Below are 15,287 nucleotides of genomic sequence, written 5' to 3'. Positions count from 1 at the left end.
TTTATTTCAAAAGAAAAGTAGTTTAGGTTGAAGCGGATGGCAAGACAACAGTCCTTCGCAGGGCTGTGAACCCTTCATAGGCCCCCAGCTGATAATTGCCCACAGTCAGAAAGTTGCCCACAGTTAGAAAAAAAAAGGGGGGAAGTAAAGAAAGAAAAGAAGTAGGGAGGAGTGGAAAGAGAGGGAGGAAGGAGCAAATGCAGGTATGAGAGGGAGAAATTGTTTAAATTGCTGTTGCATGAATTATTCTAGTTAGGAATTCAGTACACCTAAATGCAATGTTAATAGCACTTACCTCTTGACAGCCTGTTTCAGCGTCAGAAAGAACATGGCCTGCTTTCTTACAAGTGTAAAGAAGTGTTTCTTCACAGTTTTTAACTTTCCAGTGTCCCTCCTAAGGGGAAACGTTACAAGATGAGTGAATTAATTTCAATATTGATGCTGATAAGGCAGTGTCAGTTATTTTGAATAAAAGTATGATTAATAATAAGTGTTTCAGGATGGGGTAATGAGTCAGGACCTCGTGGTGTCATTAGAAGGGTTGATACTCTCTCTACATGCGAATGGGAGGCCCTGCTCCCTCCAGCGTGTGAACAATTCCAAGATGTCCAATCCCAGAGTGGTGAGTAGGAGGCGAGGGGCCGTTAATGTTTCTTGACAGAGTGCTAAGCTTAACATTGGATGATTTTCATGTATTATTTCCACATTGTTGTGAGGTAGGCATTATTATTGCTATTTTAAAGGTTAGGTTTAATTTTTTTAATGTTTATTTATTCTTGAGGAAAGAGAGAGACAGAGCATGAGCAGGGGAGGGGCAGAGAGAGAGGGAGACACAGAATCTGAAGCAGGCTCCAGGCTCTGAGCTATCAGCACAGAGCCCAATGCGGAGCTCGAACCCATGAACCATGAGATCATCACCTGAGCCGAAGTCAGAAGCTTAACTGACTGAGGCACCCAGGCACCCCTGCACAAAGTTTTATAGTCAGTAAATTTGAAACTAGAATTTAGTACCAGGCTCAGCCTAGATTTACATTAAGCTGCTCTCAATTTTTCTTTTAAAAGATGGAGTTAGAGCAGGTATTCTCTATCTTTACTCTGGACCCGAATTATCTGAACGGGTTACTAAAGTGCAGATGATGGGGCCTCATGATCAGTATGTCTCAGTTCATAGGTCAGGCAGGACCCAAGAATTTGCATTTCTAACAAGGTTTCAATTTATGTTGATGCTATTGGTCTGGGACCACACTTTGGAAACTATCCTCCTGACTACGTGAGACTGTTGCTTCCTCTCTTCAACTACTTTTCAATGTTAAATGGAATGTTGGCTACTTACATATATAAACCTAACACTGGGGAAATGCCTGGAAGCTACCATAAATCACCTTAGATAACATTATCATAGATGAACTTTGTGTTCAAGCCATAATGCCCTTCTTTATTATTAAGTTGCCAAAGCCCTATCTCATTTCTTCTTTATATGACAGGTGGATACTTTCATGTCTTCTAGTTCTGCAGACAGCTGCTCTAATAACCTACATTAATAATGAAATACAATAACTCCTAACAGATTAAAATTTATCTTCCCAAAGGATTTTTTATTTTAACACAAATCAGACCTTTAAGCTAAAACCACACAATTCAAATTTTAGGTGGTATCTCAGGCATGCAGGGTTTTAGGGGAATATACATACTGTATGGGAGGCTGACGCTTCATCTGTAAGAGCAGTTCTGTAGCCCCCTATCATGGAGTCTTCTGGCAAGCCATCCAGTTAAAGGATACTGTTAGGCATACTGTACTTGCTTAGTAACAATTGGATGGATGGATGAATGAATAACCAGTTTCCTAGGCATCAACCATGCTTAGGTAACTTGTTAATTACAATAATCATATTCATATTGAGTTCTACTTCATGGGAATGAGTGTTACTTTTTATGCATTTACTATTTAAGTAGCTACTAAGCTGCCAGAAAAGGGGGCAGAAAGTATGACACCTATAGCAACATTGTCCTGACACATGCTATAGTATTAACACCTGCCCTTACTCTCTAAAAAATAATTTATGTGTTCAAATGTTGGCTCCTGTTCTGTGAACTTGCTAAGTGAAATACCGATGTCTGTCAAATGAGAAAGAAGAATGAATGTCAGTAGGAAATGAAGGTCATCTTCATTATCTCAAAACCAATGAACCGATAAAGCATCAAATATTGTGGAATAAACAGTGATGGCTTTCAGCAGAGTTAGACTCAAGATAAACATATAGAGAAGTCATTGTTTGTCCCTTTTCAAATGTGACTTGAGAACTGCCTTAGCATTTTAAGTGTAACTGAGCACATGTATAACAGCCTAAAAGAGAAAACAGTGGAATGTGCCATAAAAGTAAGTGCTTAGAGATTTTCTGTCTGGTTGGCCCAATTACTTTGTCAAGCTACTTAAGTAACATTTAATAAACTGCACTTGATATGGTATCCCCCTGAAACTCAACCAGGGAGTTTTATAGCTATCTGATCAAAGAAATTAAGTCTACTCTAAACATATAATAAATGATTCAAATGGGTTGGGATTAAATCTGATGTTTCAGATAAATGAGAGATTAGAGCATAGAAATAAGTGTGATGTTAAGGCCACTGGGACCATTACATTGATGTGAGGAAAGAACAAGATTTTCTGTAGATTCACATTTTCAATGAGGTTACACACATTGTAGAAATCCTTTTATGTTAATAGGATAATGGAGCTTAAAACTCTTCAGTCTCTAGAGCAACTTCCTGACACCTCACATCTTCCCCGTGGTGCTCTGTGGTACCATCATCCACAAACATGGTGATTGCACAAGCCAAAAACCTGCCTCTCTCACCTAGAAACAGTTCCTATCATCCAAGGGATCCTTGAAGTTTTCTGCTAGTCTCTATATTCACTACCCCAGTTCAACACTGAGGTAGCCCCCAAACTGGTTTCTCTACTTCCATTTTCTGTCTCTCTCTAACCTACTCTCTATGCAGCAGCCACAGTTATTTTTTTTTAATGTAAATCACGGGGCACCTGGGTGGCTCAGATGGTTGAGCTTCCAACTTCGGCTCAGGTCATGGTTTGTGAGTTTGAGCCCCAATAAAATAAAATAAAATGTAAATCAAACTATGCCCCTTATCTGTTTGAAGTCCTTTTGTCATTCTACATCAGGACTATAAGCTTCACATTTTTGCATTCTTTCTGCCCCTTCTCGTGGTCTCTCCTCTGTGATTATTAAATATGGCAAGCCTTGGCCTGCCTTTGGGCTTTTACACTAGCTGCTGCCCCCTTCCTGGAAAGTTCTTCACCTGCTCCTCAAGAGGGTTTTTTTCCCTTTAAGGTCTAGCTTAAACGGCACCTCTTCAGAGAGCCTCCCCTGACTATACTGTTTGAAGTCGCGGCTCCAGCCCCAAGTTGTTCACCACCGTGTTCCTGTCTCCTTAGAGCTATCATCACAACTATAATTACCATGTTTTCCTGCGTGTGCATGTTTACTGCCCAGCACGGAACCCCCAGGAGGAGCGGGGGCTGTGTCTGGCTTGGTCTCTGCCACAGCCCAAGCCCCCTCAATACAAGTCCAGCAAAGTGAGCATTAAACAAACAAATCAACTTACAGATTGCTCTGCCGAGACACAGAGATGGCTTCTATTTGGCAAAATTTGGGGCTCAAGTGTGTGCCAATTAGTAAAGGTGACTGAGAAGCCATTAGACCATTCAAAAGAAACTGGAATCTTATTGCTGCTCAAACCAATCCATGTTTCTGATGCATTTTCTGTAAGAGATAAATGTAAATTACAGGAATCCTATTATATGCAAAGGAGATAATGCACCAGCCTGTTATAAATGGTTTCTTCTTTATTTCTTCATGTGATAAAACATTTTAAGTCTCAGTATAAAATATCTACTTAAACCTGTTCCCCCTATACCACCCCATCTGCTTGACACAGCAGACCTTGTAAGTGGGACAGAGTATGAGCTAAAGCCAAAGCAAGGACAAAGCTTAAAAGCAAGTCAGATTGCTGGGACTCTAATTAGTTCCTGCTACTATATGAAAAGTACATTTGAACAGTATAATTTTACTTTTGCCTAGAGAAAGGAAAAATAGGAAGGCCAACTGGATTAGGAAAAGGGCACTTAAAAAAGCCTTTACAAAAATTTTTTTCTTGCCTTTTTTTTTCTTTTCTCTTCTCTCCTCTCTCTCTTTCTCTCTCTCTTTTTGCCATTGGAAAAATAGGAGCAGAAACTCTTAGAAGCATTAAAATGGGAGCAATGGGGTTGCCAGAAAAGTAAATAAAGTTTGACAGCACGGGTAAGGTGAAAACCCTAGGAGGCTGAGAGACAGGTTCAAGTGCCCCTACTGAGACAGGCGGCCACGGGATTCTTTTAATCTCCGATGCAGAAGGTGAGAAAAAGTGACAGAGATTTTTGTTTTTACTTGAAACTAAAACCTAACTTTCAGAAGGTCACCAGCATAGACTCTAGAGATTTTTTTTTCATTAAAAACAAATTTACTTTAACTCAGTGATTTCAGTGTTTTTCAGAAGAATTCCATGTCAAGTATATGACTCAGGGGGAAGCCTGCTCTGATGGATGAAAGGTTGGTGCAGGCCCAGGAGCTCAGAACTCCTGAACCATGGCACACAGCTTGAAAACCACCAAACCATATAAATTATCCATGTTCACTGGCTACGGTTATTAAAATCCAATTATTTATCTAAGGAATTCCATTATTACTTAGATCACATGACCACAGCACATGACTGCTATGTAGTGGCCATAAAGCTAAATTACAGGTTTAAGTTTCATGTTTTTTTTTTAAATATTTTCAAAACTTCAGATATATGTACCATAAATAATCACTTTTAAATAGCTTAACTTCTTTTCAACTCTTCTAATAAAGGTAGTGACTACATTATATTTCATTCCTCTTAAATCAAAGACATTTGATTTGGTACTTACCATCTCCAAGGAGGGTTATAAGAAACTCTACTTCTGCTAATGAAGCAATGTTTATTAATGTGCTGTTATCAGACTGGCAAGAATGCAAAGCTTCCTTCCAGGTCTTTTTTCCTTTCTGAAGTTTATAGCAGTTGTGATTATGAGGATTCCAGCCAGGCTCACAGTGGGTAGCGTAATATTTCCAAGCATCTTTTTCTTTTTAAAACAACAAAAAACAATATCATTTCCACAATTTTTAAAATGTTACTTGTTAGCCTTAATATAAATTGCCATCAATATATGATTATTTTAAAAATTTGAGAAATAGAGACATATGAAACAATAACATCTAAGTCATCTAGATCTTTAGAACTGAGAAGGATTCAGTATATGCTCCAGATCTAGATCTATGACCTGATGGATCTCAGTGCTTTATTTTATAGATGAGCTAAGGCACAAAGGTGTAAGGAGACTTGGTAAAGGTCATAAAAAAGTGAAGAGTCCGGGCTATTTGTAAAATTTAGCAGTCAGAGTTCTGCATTTAGAACATCTTCTTACACTGAAAATGAGTATTAGGTAACAGAATTTAAATAGTATGTGACATACAATTTAAATGGTATTTCAATGAAGATTTTATGTATGCATGATATTTATGTCTGTAGATATTTATCGTCAGCTAAAAAAAAGTCTGAAATTCTGGTTACTTCCTCCAAAGCAGAGCTGACAAACAGCTTTCACCTTTAAGGCACCTCTGAGTGTGTTGTCTCTCTGGGTTCTTATGGACCTGGGTTAGATTTACAGGAGAATAGTTCCAGGATGCTTTGGGACTAGAAGGGAAGGCAGTGGTGTGCATGTCAGCTTTTGGCTCTCCCTTTCCAGAAGCTTGTTCCCAGCCTGGTAATTAGCATTTTTACTTTATTTTATTAATTACAACCTAGTGCCTCCCTTAAGCACTAATTTAGTTAGATATAGCTCCTCTGCTATTTGGGAAACGAGACATTGTTTTAAAATTGCTCTGGTATAGAGGTGGAATTTAAGGAATGGTATTAAGCAGGCTGTGTTGTAGCTTATGAACAAGTAATATATTGTATCATTTATCTTGAATGTATCATAGATAAGCTGCTATATAACGATTGCCACTTCAGATAGCTGTGAAATTATGTGATTAACTAGTTGTTACTTAACCTTCTAATTTCTGTATAAGTCTAATTACATGAAACAGAAGTTGGTGTTTTGATTTTTTACTGTGCTTTTCTGTTTGGAGTGTCATTGCAACTACTGTATTGTAAATGATGGAAAATAATTGCATATGTTAAAAAAATATGAAACTTTATAAAGTAAAAAAAATTTATTTGAATAAATTTATTAAAATAAAAAAATAAACAAAATTGCTCTGGGATGTGAAGCGCAATTAGAATCACAATAGAAGAATGTGAGAACATTTAGTTTTCATCTACCCCAGTGGTTTTCAACCAAGAGATCTTGGAATCCCTTTCATAAATAAAACCTTCAACTTTACAAAGATACATAAAAGAGGAGCCTCTACGATTGAAGCAAGAGTTGACCCAAGCAAAGAGCTTGGAGATCCTAGAAATACAGTTTGAAGATACTGGACTAGATCATGGAAAGAATTTATTAAACCTGAAACAGCAGCAAATAATCCAAACTAATTTAGCTTAATTACCCTCATTTGCGGTCTTTGGACTTCAATTAGTAGATCCGTAGAGTAAATAAAACAGAAGAAAAGAAGGATGGCATAAGAAAGAAAAAACAAATAAGGGAGGAAGACATGGAAGGAGAGGACACAAACAGCAATAGCAATTTCAACATTCTTGACATAATGAAAAAAAAAACCGTCTATATAAAAAAATGGCAGGATGCTTCTTTTAACCCCCCCCTCCGACCCCTACCAATTCCACCATACCCTTAGGCATAGCCACTTAAAGAAAAATGAAAGTTAAAGCCTGGTTGTAAGAAATAATATTTAAAAATTGTAATTCTGCTTATTTGAAATCTGCAGTTGTTTCTAACTATACTGGCAGTGATTCTTTTCAGTATGGTTATGTTTTTATGTCTACCTCCCGAGTTAAGACATTAACTTTCTGAGTTAAGACATTAACTCCCACAGAAACTAAGAAGAGCTTAAAGACAAATAATTGCACTTCAGGTATTAGATTGTAATTAGGTAGTATTCAAGTCTTAGTTGCACATAAAAGTTTGTATGTTATTTCAAGGAGGAGGATTATACAGAGTGTGACAGGAGATCAATGAAGTAAAGAATTCTATAAAACTATGTTCTGATTTATATTTAATTTCTAAGGTAACCATAAGTAAAACTCAAAACTGGACTAGAAAAGTAAGCATATCTTGTTTTTCCTAATGCAGAACAACTAAGAATATGAATTAAAGAAAAAAGAAGCAGAAAATGTCTTCTATGCTTAGGTCCTTTTGCTTTGGTTTTTAGTAAAAACCTAAATGCATTTGTTAAATTCATGATGCCTTTGGAATAACAGATATTTTCTGCTTACATATTTTTATTCATATAACTATAACAACCAGGCTTAGCTGCTTAAATTATGAATTATTAGCAAACATGTAAATGAATTTGAATATATTCAAAAAACAAGTAAGCAACTCATAAAGGCAACTTAAAGTAAAAACACTTACCAGTCACTTCTTGATCACTGTGGTTTAGATACTTTTTACATATATAAGGCAAGGAGGATCCACAATCCCGGCTTCGCCACCCATTTGGCATTAGTGAATTAAATGTTCCACAGTGATATTCAACAAATGGCTCAAAACTTATTTCTGAAAATACAGTGTATGCATGTTTAATGTTAGAGGCAAAGGTGGTTTGTTTATAATACATTGGTGTCATTTTATTTATTCAAATATGAAATATTTGATATATATATAAATGTGGTTTTTAGCATCAAGGAGATAGCTTTTCTTTGGCGTCTATGACAAATCCTATAAGATGCTATATCATATCTCTGATTTTGCAGTTGAAATCCAGATACGACAATGAAATGATCTCCCAAAGATGGCAATAGCTGACTTTGTTTTAAAGAAATATTTTGCAGTTTGTTGCTATTTTTGAAACAGCTGACTAGAGTCTTGGCTCTAAACCAATCCTCCTGCAGCCTTGTGAAATAGCTTACCTTCTTGACCTCCATTTTCTTGTCTGGAAAAGCTTGCCTTATAGGAATTCAGGCAAGCTTAAAAATGTTTATAAACCACTTTTAAAATAACATGACATATATATGTGGGAAATAGGTGCTGTGTAAGTCTGTGGGATAATGCCACCCATCAAAGGCACATAAAACACTGCAGGTACCCGGGTTCCAGTTGAAATAGTTGAGCGGTGTTCTATCAGACCACTGCCAGCCAGCATTTTCATCCAGTTGATTCAGACCTATCCACATTTCCACTGCCTCATTGCCCAAGTGCTCTAAAATGAAGAGAAATAGAGTTTTAACACAAGGAAACAAACACCCCCCCACACACACAATGATACAGTTCTTTTTTGTTATCTTATTCCTGAAGGAATGTAGTCATAAATGAATTGCAATCAATGACAGAGAAGGGTTTTAAGTGCTACTAAACCCCCTCTGATGCTTCAGAGTAACAAAGTCAGGCTCTGGCATCTTGAGAAACACCACAGTCTTGTAAAGGCTCTCTAACCAGTTCTTTAGCTGTGAAAGGCTTAATTGAAGCATCCAGAAGTGCTGCCTCTAAATGATCATCAATCCACCCAAAAGTGGACAGTTGCAAATCTGAGACCATCTCATTTGTGTGAGCTCATGCAGTTAAGAGGTTTTTATAGGGGAGGAGGAAGTGTCCAGGAAGTTCACTCTAGAGAAGGCCCCTCTGTCTTTCTTCTCTTGCTATGTGTTTCTGGTGGCAGCCTTGGCTTGGAGGCTCAGGACTCCAGTTTGCTGACGTCACCATAGGCTCCAAGCAAGGGGAATATAATGGGTATATATGTGTGCACATAAACTTTTCTGTGCTTTTCATTATTTTTGAAGCATTTCACAGCTTAAAAACTTAAACAATGTAAAGAAAGTTTTCTATAGGCATCTGGCAAGGAAGAAGAAAACACATAATTATTGTTGGTGAATGGAGGCATGTCCTCACATTTAAGAAGATATGCTAAAGCAAGCAGCAGTGGGGTGGGGGCAGCATGGCAGCCCAGCGTGAGAGTCAGTAGGAGTTGTCTGACCAAGAGAAGCATAATCCGAGGGACCAGAGTATCCAGGAAGGCTGGAGCCATTATGTTGCATCTCCGAAGGCTTTCTGGCAGGCTGCCTCTGTGGTCCCTGTTCCCAAACACTGTCAGAGCTCCTCACATTTTAATTTAACCCCATTTATTAATAGATGCTATGTATAAACATGTATATTGGTATGCTTATGCTGAAAAACATGGTTCAAAATTATAAAATCAGAGGAAATTTTTCTTTGGTTTTTCTTTTGTTACCTGAATTTCAAAAAATTATTCTATAATAAAAGAAAATAAAAGAAATAAAAAAAAATAAAAGCCAGCCCAAATTGTAGAAGGCAAACCAAGGAGAAGTATATAATGGAAATTAAGGGATAAATATTGTTCTGATTGGATAAAAACATTATATAGTTGTTTAAATGATGCTTTTTAAGCATTTAAAATAATTAGAGATTTTTATTAACATTGAGAGTCACATACAACTTACTAAATTAAAATATTAATAGTGTTTCTGGATTTGGGGATTATGTCTCCCCAAAGAGAGAATGGATTCACCAAACTGATCACATACAATACCAAAAAGAAAGCCACAACAATTTCAAAATAATCTACACAGTGTACATTATGGTTTATGATTATAATTCAGGTTTTTTGCTTTAATAAAATAAAAGAACTGCCCTTAAAATCCAACAAAATGTATTATAGAATATATTTTTTAAAAGTGTCAGAAACTTTAGTAAAAGTTGATTTCTCATCAGATCATGGAGGCAAAACAAAAAAAGAGACTAAGTGAAAGTGACTAATTTGTGACACTTTCAAATGTGGCCATTTAATCGTTTAATCTATGAAAGGGAGCACTTTTCTCTTTCTCTTAGGGCTCATCTTCTTCAGACCCAATCTATTTTGAACCAGACGCAGGGGACTGAGACTGAGGCTCTAGCAGGGTAAGACTTGTAACAAGGGTGACTTATATCCAGTTTGTCAGGAAAACTCATGGTTTATGCCTTGCAGTTTCAGAATAATTACTAATTGCAGCCCATTTTATTCTAAACAGAGTTTCAGTTTGAATGATTGGTTGTAGGATCACCCCGTGCATAAAGATCAGTGTATTCACATAACAAGTCAGCAACATCCTCTGTGATGGAGCATATCACTTAAATGGTGGAAAACTGGAAGAACTTAATCCAATTTAGGAAAGAGAAAAAGGGGGTTTATAATTTTGAAACCTCAGAAATCCCTGAACAGAAACTGCATACCATTCACTGGTCCCACCTTTCCAAACTCCTACATAGAGTCTCTTTCTAATGTCATTTTGATTAGTCCTTTCAGTAACACTGTCTGATTAAATAACAGGTATCGTGGTGACAAGATGGAGAAATTTTCACATTTTGTATCAGGGCAAACGCCAAGCAGTATTTTCAAATAACCTAATTAAAATATTCAAATATTAATTATTCTTATCATAAAGATATTTTGAATTCCCTCTATGCAGTTGTTTTAACAATACACACACAAATCATTGGGTAATTTATAATGTGTGCTTAAGGTTACAAAAACTTTATTTAGGTTTACTACTAAATTGGCTCACAATTCTGCAATAATAAAGTCAAACCTAAATTCTTTTGGATATTTCTTGGCATTTGTGATAGCTTACATAATTTCTTATATCATAACTATTAATGTTCACCAGCGATTAGCAATAAACTAGACTATTCTCATCATTAAAAAAATACCATGGTCAGAACAGAGTTCTGTCTTTATGAATAGACTTCTGTTTTCCTAAACAATCCCCGAAGTCTAATTCTAGAATTGTGGTACTTAAATCAAAGTCTCTGACATCTTATTTCTTTAATCATTATTCAAGTTTGATGAGTAAGTCCAAACCTTCTTATTAGAAATCCTGACAGTCAAGATAGATAACAAGTATAATTTACAAATGGTATGCAAAATATTCTGTAAAAACTATTACAGCTAATAATGATATTAGAAATTGGTGTTTTCCGTTCAGTATGACTCACTCAAATCAGTTTTGATCATAATTTCGCTCTTTTGCATGCCTGTGGGAAAAGGGGCAAACCTGTACTGTTCATGCATTTCTTACATTCCTTCTGGAAGCTATCGATGACTTTCAAAAGCTTTAAAGCTTGTTTCTCTTCCACCCAGTGAATCCACTTCTACAAATTTATAGAGATATAACTGGGGATCTATGCCCAAAGGTAAGTGCAAGGATGGTTTATAATAGCAACAAGTAAATAAAAACAAAATAAATAATTTTACCTATCTATCCCTATCTAATAGTAGGAGGTTGGATAAATATCATCTTGGTAACCTATAACACCAAGTAACCATTAAAAACTATGATGCAGATCTATATTAATAGACATGGGCAGATGTTCATTATATGCTGGTACATGAAATAAGCATATCATCAAACCATGTGCATAGTTGTTAAATGGTTAACACACATTGAGAGTTTGTTGTGTGTGCCAGGTATTTTTCTAAGACTTCATCTGCATCATAACATGTAATCTATACTGCCAACAAGTAGCATTGTTATTATTTCCATTTGATAGGGAAGAATTTGAGGCACAGAGAGGTTAGGTCACTCATATGAGTAGCTCTGCTAGTAAGTGGTTGAGGCAGGAGTCAAACTCAAGCACATGGTTCTCTGGCTCCTAACCATCATGCAATGACTGCCTTGTGTATTTAATAAATACACTCTTTTCTGTAGACACTATATATGTATGTATGCCTTTATATGCTTTGTTTTGTTTTGTTTCTTAGAAAAATATGATTATCTCTGGATTATGGAAGTATGGGATATTTTTCTGTATACTTGAAATTTGAAAATTATTCTAGAGGTGCCTGGATGGCTCAGTTAGTTGAGCATCAACTCTTGATTTCAGTTCAAGTCATGATCCCAGGGTCATGGAATAAAGCCCAGCATCTGGCTCCACGCTGAGCATGAAGCCTGCTTGGGATTCTCTCTCCCTCTGCCCCTCTCTGACTCATGTTCTCTGTCTTTCTCTCTCTTACTCAAAAGAAAAAAAACTATTCTAGAATAAACATGCACTACATGTGCAATAAAATTTGAAAACAAAAGCATTATAAACTTATAAGGGTGACTAATTTTGTGACACAAATATTTCTAAAGATTTTAAAAAAGCTGTGTGTACACCTCTACAAACACACTTAACCTATAAAGGAGAAGTAAGAGGAGAGCTTACGTGATTGGTAAAACTTGAGACCCAGTGTTTTAGCACAACTCTTTTGACATATGATTGTCTTATACTGTTAGTTAACGTGTGTGCACTTTTGCTTTTCCATCTAAATTTTAATTTCTTTGTCATGTAAGAGAAGACCTATGTATCTGTGCATATTGATTGACAGGTAAGGTTTTGTTTAATTAGTAAATGACTTAACCATTCACTAATGGAACATGAATAGCTAAGATCTCCAGCATGGCAGGAATTTGTATTTAAGTTTAGAAGTCTCCCAGATCCACTTGTTAGAACTGTAAATTCTCCAGAGTCCCTTATTGGGGCCTCAATTCCTCTTCTCCAAGGGAGAGAAAATAAGGGAAATCTGCCCAGGTGCAAATGGAATGGCCCAGCGTCCAGGTCACAATTCCGGGTGTGAGTGGGCACCAAATTATTAAAATAAAAAATATTTTAAGAGACTTTTTATTCAGAATATATGTTTGCATACCTGGACATAACTGTTAACAATCATTTTAATTGCATTAATATCAGTGTGCATCACCTCCCTACTTACTCCTTATGAAGTTTTCTTCGTTCTCATCTGCAATACTTAGTAAAGCTCCTCCTTGCATCTGGCATGAAGAATGTGCCTCACTCCAGGAAAGAGAGGAAAGCAGGTTGAATTGGTAGCAAATGTGTGAATTGAGATCCTTCTCCCAGACAGCATCACAACCCACCTCTGCAGATGCTGAAAACAAAGTCCAACACAACATTAACGATAATCCTATTTTATCTAAACAACAGTGTATTTCTAACATGAATTTGAATGGAAAGATTCCAACTTCAACCCTTAAAACTTCAGTCCTTATCGATTCTTCAATTAGGTCTTTATGATGAAATATGCATTGTTATCCCACTGGCACTTTATGATTCAACCCTTTCAAGATTTAAAGGAAATTCAAGAAATTATCTATAAAGAAGGTCTGATCCCTTCTGGAACAGTAAGAGAAGGCATTTTTAAAAGAAAGAAATAGAAGTGACATATTTGTGAAAATGACATCTGAGTTCCTTTAAGGAACTCAGTCATTTAGAACTTTATACGGAAAGCATTTAGATGTTTATTTAAGACACATACATGCAAATGTTGTATCAAGAAGCCTTTCCCCCAATACCAAAATGCCAGATGGAATAAAAGGGATATAGTTGAAATATGAGTCTATAATGAACACAATTTTTGAATAAACAGAGAACAGGAACACTGATATCATAAATGGTATGCAAAATTTTCTGCAAATTTTTAGCCAAAAGGAAGAGAAGTAAAATCCACTTGTGAAACATTGCATAGTATGCTTCAAAGTAAATTTAATGAAGTATAAAATGTGGATCTGAAATCTAAAGTTTATTGAATTAACAGAAAATAAAGACCTAGTTTGGGTGATTTTACGAATATTTTAAATCAAACCCCAAGATGAACTAAGCGGCCATAATGATGACCTAAAGTCAAATTCTGCCAAAGAATTTGAAGAAAATGTAAAAATGTAGAAAACGTGGGGGTTGCCTGGGTGGCTCAGTTGGTTAAGCATCTGACTTCAGGTCAGGTCATGAGCTCATGGTTTGTGGGTTCGAGCCCCACATTGGGCTCTGTGCTGACAGCTAGCTCAGAGCCTGGAGCCTGTCTTTGGATTCTGTATCTCCCTCCTTCTCTGACCCTCCCTTGCTTGCTCTCTCTCTCTCTCTCTCTCTCTCTCTCTCTCTCTCTCTCTCTGTGTCTCTATCAAAAATAAACATTAAAAAAACTTGTTACAGCATGAGTGTAACTGATGGACAGGCAATCTGCTAAAATCTAGAACATTATTTCCCCAAGTCCACAGAGTAATACAGCTTCACAAACTCTCCAAGAAGAGCTGGGACATAATGCATAAATAACCCCTAAGTTCAAAGTGTATGATAGCATAGTAGAGGTTCTGAGAAGATCTCTGGTAAAGGAACAGCTCAATTTTAACTTGGTTATACTTCAGACTTACTTGACAATGAAATCTTTTTTGTTTCTTTTTGTTTAATGTTTATTTATTTTTGAGAGAGAGAGAGACAGAGTGCGAGGAAGGGAGAGGCAGAGAGAGAGTGGGAGACCTAGAATCCAAAGCAGGCTTCAGGCTTCAACACACAGCCTGACTCCAGGCTGAGCCATGAGATCACGACTCAGCCAAAGTTGGACACTATAAGCGACTGAGCCACCCAGGCGCCCCTTTTTTGTTTGTTTCTTTTCTCCCTAATACTTAGATGGTTCCCTTGGGAATTTTGGAGTTTGTTTTCATGTCTGATCTCAAGATGCTTTCCCCAGAACTGAGTTAGTTAACTAGAAGTTATTAAACCACATATAAATCTAAAGCTGTCTATAGAGTTTTCTGACTGATACATGTATTTATAGAAGGATCCATGATTGTAGGAGGGCAGAAGACAAAGCTACTGCCTGCCATCAAGTAAAACTGAAGGAAAGGAAAAGAAAGGAAGGAGGAACGTTTCAGTCATCATTTTTCTCTGGTGTCTGAAATTTCCCCATTGAGAATGCATTTTTAGAGATTGTCCTCAGAATGCTACGCCATCCCTGAGACAAACAACACAATAAGTTTTAATAAACATCAGCTCTGCGTGCATCTGGCATTCATCTCTCATGAGGCCATGAGAGAGGGCAGGAGAGGTGTTTACAATTTCAGTGTGCATAAAAATCATCTAGTCAGTTTGTGAAGAAAATGCAGATTCTTTGTTCTCAGTCCCAGAGATTCTGAATTAGTAGGTCTGGGGTGGGATTCAGGAACCTGGATTTTAAACATAGCCCCGATTCTCCAAGCAAACACTGGCAAATATTGGCTTGGAGTTAAAAATTAAAGCACTTCCCAAGGAGTGCATGCAGGTCTGAGTA

The 15,287-nt window shown here is 36.8% G+C and overlaps 1 protein-coding gene across 3 annotated transcripts in view; it reads right to left on the bottom strand.

The window, feature by feature from the left end:
• Window positions 1–15,287, bottom strand: part of PLA2R1 (phospholipase A2 receptor 1) — a 117,587-nt gene that overhangs the window by 69,038 nt on the left and 33,262 nt on the right. For all 3 annotated transcript variants that reach the window (XM_029934512.1, XM_029934513.1, XM_029934511.1), the window contains exons 4-9: window positions 12,942–13,115; window positions 8,286–8,399; window positions 7,613–7,756; window positions 4,967–5,161; window positions 3,622–3,779; window positions 296–394 (exon numbers count right to left, since the gene is read on the bottom strand). In XM_029934512.1, the coding sequence (XP_029790372.1) occupies window positions 296–394; window positions 3,622–3,779; window positions 4,967–5,161; window positions 7,613–7,756; window positions 8,286–8,399; window positions 12,942–13,115 (884 nt within the window). The remainder of the gene's footprint in view (window positions 1–295; window positions 395–3,621; window positions 3,780–4,966; window positions 5,162–7,612; window positions 7,757–8,285; window positions 8,400–12,941; window positions 13,116–15,287) is intronic.

This window comes from Suricata suricatta, chromosome 3, assembly GCF_006229205.1.
Source record: "Suricata suricatta isolate VVHF042 chromosome 3, meerkat_22Aug2017_6uvM2_HiC, whole genome shotgun sequence".
Taxonomy (NCBI): domain Eukaryota; kingdom Metazoa; phylum Chordata; class Mammalia; order Carnivora; family Herpestidae; genus Suricata; species Suricata suricatta.
Note: the sequence above shows the minus strand (reverse complement) of the source record. Positions and strands in the feature narration are given on the sequence as shown.